The sequence below is a fragment of the Nesoenas mayeri genome (assembly GCF_963082525.1).
Source record: "Nesoenas mayeri genome assembly, chromosome: 1".
NCBI lineage: Eukaryota > Metazoa > Chordata > Aves > Columbiformes > Columbidae > Nesoenas > Nesoenas mayeri.
The window spans coordinates 213,637,461-213,643,626 of NC_137541.1; the positions used below are offsets into that span (position 1 = coordinate 213,637,461).

A 6,166-nucleotide genomic window follows, 5' to 3' on the forward strand; every position below is an offset into this window, starting at 1 on the left:
AACGGTATTTATCAAATATGCTACTATAATCAGCAACAAGGATTTAGAGGCAAGGATGAAGCACAGAGAAACATCAGTATATCCTGCTTTGAACGCTGGTGACAGCCAATGGTAGGTGTTGAGGGTACAGATTGTGGGGTGACAATAAAACCCTGGCAGATGTATTGTTAACCTCCTCTCCCCCGTTTTCCCCTTTTTGCCCCTCCCTTCCCCCCTTCCCACTCAGCACAGGCGATCGGGAGGGAAAGGAGGACAGAGAGAAGAGAGCTGGAAAAATTAACAATGTTTTACTAATGCTACTAATAAGAACAGAGAAAATAATACAAAATATGCAAAACCAATCTTTAAAGTCTCAGCAACTGCAGAGCCGGCACCCGAAGTCCTGGACTGGACTCTGCAGCCACTGGAGCTGGATTCAGTCTGTCACTTGCCTCAGTTCACAGGGACAACTAGCAAGGTCCTCTCCTAACGTCGGCCATAAGGAAAAGGGAAAAGAAGGCAAAAGACAAAGAGAACGAGATCCTCATGATCTCCCACTTTTATATGAAGTATTCACGTGAATGGAATGTTATACACAGTTGGTCAGTTTCTTGATCACCCGTTTCTCGTCGCCCCTCTTGTGAGATGTCCATCTGTGCTTATCAATAGGTTAGCATTCCATTGCTATGTTTACCAAAACCTGTATCTGGTTCTCTAGGAAAATGCAGCTAATGAGAAGCTTTAGCTGACAGGCAAATTCACTAAAAGAGAAACTTGTTTTTTAACAAAACCAGGTCAGTAGGAGTCTCCTTCTGTGCAGACATTCCAACCCGCCTGGACACCTTCCTGTGTAACCTCATCTGGGTGTTCCTGCTCCATGGGGGGATTGCACTGGATGAGCTTTCCAGGGCCCTTCAACCCCTGACACTCTGGGACTCTGTGGTTCTGTGAGCTCTGAGTCAGGCTCAGCCCCACCTCACTGCAACCAGTAGAAATATTTGCATTGAGTCCAGCAAGAAAGGAAAAGGAGCTGTACTTCGAATACCCAGTGTGACCCTTGAGCAACCTGCACTGTTACCACTTGCAATAGTACTCGCAGGCTCGCACCCCATCGTGCTGGGTGTTGAACTGTTGCCACAGCTGCAAACATCTGCCCTCCTGGTAGGGTCTATCACAGACATAGACACGTGGTGGTCAGTGGTTTGTCCCATTGCAACCTAACGTTGTCTTATGCAGAGCAGAAGTCCCAGGAAAGGGTGAGGACTGTAAATTCAGGTTCCAGGGGACTTGGAAGGTAAGGGTAAAAAATTGCCTTGCCAAGTCCAGAGTGAACATGTTTGTGCTTAGTCTAAATTCTGTAGGTTTTGTGTTCTTCTTATATTTTGTCAATTTGGACGTCTCCCATCCCTGTGCTCTCAGCCAGGGCACACAGTGTGTTATGGCAACAACAGGAAAATTTCACACTTTTTTTTAATTACAGCTGATGTCCCAAATCTGCCTTCACTCCCAATTTTTGCATTCTGCTATTTGTTTCAGAGAAGAAAGGAAAACCTTCTCATACACAGTCCCGTGGTGCTCACGTCCCCTGAAGAGCAAAGAAATCAGCTGTGATGTGCTGGATGAGACCCGTGGGGTTTGCTCTGATGGGTTAAACGTGATTTCCCTGCCCGGTGCCCACAGCATCGTGCGCAGCCACGGCTGCTGCTGGTCCCCAGCTCGTGTCCTGTGCTGTCACCTGGGTAAGTACTGCGGGGGTTGCTGAGATGTTTTTCTTCTGCAAGGACAATTTGTTTGAGGGCTTGCATCAAAACAAGAACTTACAAAAGTCTGTGGCAGAACCAGCAAACCAGCATATTAGAAAATCATTACAAAATATTACCTTTGATCTCATATATGCAGATGGGGGCTTGATATGAAAAGTCACCCCAGAAATTGACCTTGGTCAATAATTAAAAATTTCCCTCTTTCTCTCAAGTACTACACGGATAGGACGTGTAAGTTTATTTCTACGATGACTTTACTCCCCAAAGGAGCAAATGAGGGTCTTCAGCTCCGTGGCTTTAGGTTCTTTACACCTTCGGTTGCCTCTTTGGCCATCCCCATTCTCTCTCTCTCACACTGCTCGGTCCCGTTTCAGAGAGGTTTCTTCTGCCAACCCAGGGGCATTCAGCTCTAATATTTGTCCCTATGTGACTCTGTCCCCTATTAAGGAGTGTAGAGTGGTAACTGAGGACCAGCACCATGGGCTGGAGCAGGAGAGAAGCACCGGGGTGAGCTGAAGGCACCCCCTGTCCCACCGCTGTGTTCCAGGTCTGACCCGTTGGCCATCTGAAATCTTCATTTTTAAACATTTATCTAGTTTGTTTTTTTTCTGATAGCAGATGAGGGTGTGTGCGTGCATGTGCAGACAAACTCTGGACAACCCTCTAGAATCACAGAAGGGTTTGGGTTGAAGGAACCTTCAAAGCCCATCTGGTCCAACCCCCCGCCTTGAGCAGGGACATCTTCACCCAGATCAGCTTGCTCGGTCAGTTTGTGTTCCTCTGTTATGCAAAACGCCTTCATTTCCAGCTGAGCAGAGACACACACTGCTCAGCCTGGCGAGGGGTGAGGATGTGCTGCTATCCAGCTGGCGCATTGGAGAAGCACTAAATTCAACGGCGTTTGCAGAGGAGCCTCTTTGGAATATTTGTCTGGAAGTCTCCCCAGCCTCTCGTTGTGCAGCATCGCAGCTGATCACCTCTGCTGCATGCCCAGGAAAGCAGAGTGCGCAAACAGAGACCCGGTGTTTGCTGCTGGGTTTTCTGATGGCCTCAGGCAGACGAAGCATCACTCTCTGTCTTATTTGAGCCCCTGAATTTCTTCCTTTCCATTTAACCTTTTTGGCAGCTGTAAAGCACAAATCCATTTTCTTTCCATCAGGATTAGTTTGCTTAATTGACCTACAGGTTTAGCTGATAAAGCTCCCTAAAACGTTATACATTTTGCCATACTTAAACAAAAAGGGATTAAATCAATACAGAGTCACACATAATGGGGCTGCTTCTCACCTCAAAGTGAGATGTTATCTCTTGTGGTCTGACCGCATTCAATTCAGCTCAAACACTGACCTTTCTCTGCCTTCATCTCTCCCCACTCCATCCCCCCTTCCCTCTCCTATCCGGGTTCTCCAGCCTTGCAGGGACCAGCATGGCCAGGGCTGATGGTCCCGGTGCTGTGGGCACCAGCCATCCCCATCTCCATCCCCATTCCCATCTCCATCCCCATTCCCATCCCCATCCCCATCCCCATCCCCATCATCCCCATCCCAGAGCTGACGTCCAGGTCTCCATCCCACCTCTCCCCCTTCTCCAGGCAGGAGCACCCTGGCCCCAGGGTCTTGTCCTGCCCGTGCTGCTGAGCAGCTTTCAGGCACCTCCCAAAGGTCTGAGCACCAAGTCTCCTGTGAATCTGTAGGAAACAATTATTTTGTAAATATAATAGGCTCAGGCAGGCTCTCCCGGCAAAGCATATTTTAATAACGATATTGCAACATCAGGTGTTCTACCTAAAGGTAGGCACACATAATAGGGCAAAAAGCCCCTGCTCATACCCCCCCAAAATCCTGGCTGCAGTTTCCCTCCACTGTTTCCCATTGGTTGGGTACTTCAGGGTTTACAGACTACCCTGACACCTGCCTCAGTTTGCATACCATACCATACCATACCATACCATACCATACCATACCATACCATACCATACCATACCATACCATACCCTTCCCCTTATCAATCTATTTAAAATATGGATTCCTGGTACTTTGGCTACCATTCCCCCTAAATTTACTTGTAAATACAGGTATCAGTATGCATACAGGTATCAGTATATATTCGGGGAAGATACTGTGTTTTATATTAAGGATTCATAGTCCTATGTCTCTCATTCCTTCCCCCTGCTGGGGTCAGGCACCAGGTCCTCAGTTATGTAAAAACAACAGTTCTTTGTTAAACATTCCTTACATATTTATAGAATCATAGAATCACAGAATGTTTGGGTTGGAGGGACTCTCAGAGCTCCCCCAGCCCCCTGCCATGAGCAAGGACATCGTCACAGCTCAGGGTGCTCAGACCCCGTCCAGCCTGGCCTGGGATGTCTCAGGGATGGTTCATCCACCACCTCTCTGGCCAACCTGGGCCAGGCTCTCACCACCCTCAGGGCAACAATTTCTTCCTCATGTCTGGCCTGAATCTCCTCCCTTTAGTTTGACCCATCACCCCCTGTCCCATCACAACAGGGCAGACTAAGTGGTGCACTGCTCTTTCCTCATTTTCTGCTGCTGTGCACAGCCAGACAGTGACCCCAGGGCTGGTCCACTGTGGCTTTTCCTTGGTGGATGTGATGGATAAGTCTGGGGGCAGCTGCACGGGAGTTTCTTGGCTCTCAGGAGCCCATCCTCCCAACACCATTGTAGCAGAGGGATGTGGGAGTTCTCATACCAAGGCTTTTATTCCAGTGAACTACTGTTTCCGGATCCCTGGACCACCAACAAGTGAGATGTCACCTTCCAATGGGACCGGGTCCGGTCTCCTGACCTTCACCCTCACCAGCATTCCCGGTCTGCCGATGAGCAGCTCCTGGATGGCGTTGCCTCTCTGCTTCCTGTACCTCCTCATGCTTCTGGGGAACTGCACCTTGCTCTGGATGATAAAGACAGACCATAGCCTGCATACACCGATGTACTATTTCCTCTCCATACTGGCCGTGGCAGACCTGGGCTTATCTCTCTCCACCCTGCCCACCATGCTGGCCATTTTCTGGTTTGGGTCCACCTCCCTCCATTTTGAGGCGTGTGTTGTGCAGATGTACTTCATCCACTGCTTCTCTGCCATCGAGTCTGGGGTCCTGGTGGCCATGGCTTTTGACCGCATCATTGCTATCTACTACCCTTTGCGCTATGCCTCGGTCCTGACCAGCTCCGTGATAGTGAAGGCAGCGGGAGTGATCTTCACGCGGGGCATCGTTGTGGTGCTACCTGTTGCCATCCTTATGAAGAAGATGCATTTCTGCGGGTCCCGTGTCCTGTCTCACTCCTTCTGCCTGCACCAGGACATGCTAAGGCTGGTTTGTGGGGATATCAGGGTCAACAGCTTGTACGGGCTGACCGCGGTGATACTCACCAAGGGCCTGGACTCTCTGACCATCTTCCTGTCTTACATGATGATCATCAGAGCCGTCTTGAACATTGTCACTCCAGAAACACGAGCCAAAGCCTTTAGCACGTGCATCGCCCACCTCTCTGCAGTCCTCATCTTCTACATCCCGCTCATTGGCTTGTCCATCACCCACAGGTTTGGGAAGCACTTGCCGCCCCTCACTCACACGCTCCTGGCCGATGCCTATCTCCTGGTGCCGCCTGTGCTGAACCCGCTCGTGTACAGCTGGAAAACCAAACAGATCCGCAGGCGGATCCTGATCTTGCTCTGTCGGAGAGGGACCCAGCAGCAGGTCTAGTCCTGGGGCAGTGATACCCCAAAGACAGTCTCCTCCTTCCTTTCCTCTCCAGACTGTTGCTCATGGGCAAGATCATCTCCCAGAATCCCTCATGCCAGAAGAAACCTGTCACCTCTTCTGCAATACAGCTCTTTTCCTTTCCATGGAGGGATGGATCAATGGCCTCAAGTTGCGCCGGGGGAGGTTGAGGTTGGATGTGGGAACAATTTGTTCCCCAAAGGGCTGTGAGGCATTGGAACAGGCTGCCCAGGGCAGTGCTGGAGTCACCAGCCCTGGAGGGCTGGACAGACGGACAGGAGGTTCTCGGGACATGGGGCAGGGACAGGGCTGAGGAAGGGTTGGACTTGATCTTGAGGGGCTTTTCCAACCAAAATGACTCTGTGATTCTACCATGGCAATTCACATTATTCCACCTCCCATTTTGGGATGGCTGTGAGCAGGCTTTCATCAAGGGACTCGCTGCTAATGGCAGTTTTTGTCTCTGAAGAAATACAAACAGTGTTGCCAGGCTTGTGCTTTTAATTACAATATCCCCATATTGATCTATGATATGAAACTGTCAGTTCCCAGGGCTACGTGATCATAGGAGACTCGTCAGCTTTCATTATACAAATAATATGATTCTTCAGAGGTATGGAGGATAGAGAAGTACTAGTGACCTATGGATTGCAACCTAAGGACGCAAAATAAGAAACCT

At 49.6% G+C, this 6,166-nt stretch overlaps 1 protein-coding gene across 1 annotated transcript; it reads left to right on the forward strand.

Moving 5' to 3' along the window:
- Positions 1–4,512: 4,512 nt before the first annotated feature.
- On the forward strand, positions 4,513–5,469 carry LOC308037387 (olfactory receptor 51H1-like; the record flags this gene model as incomplete). Its single annotated transcript, XM_080339122.1, has 1 exon — positions 4,513–5,469. One exon carries the CDS (start codon positions 4,513–4,515, stop codon positions 5,467–5,469), a length of 957 nt encoding a protein of 318 aa, XP_080195248.1.
- Between the last annotated feature and the right edge of the window lie 697 nt (positions 5,470–6,166).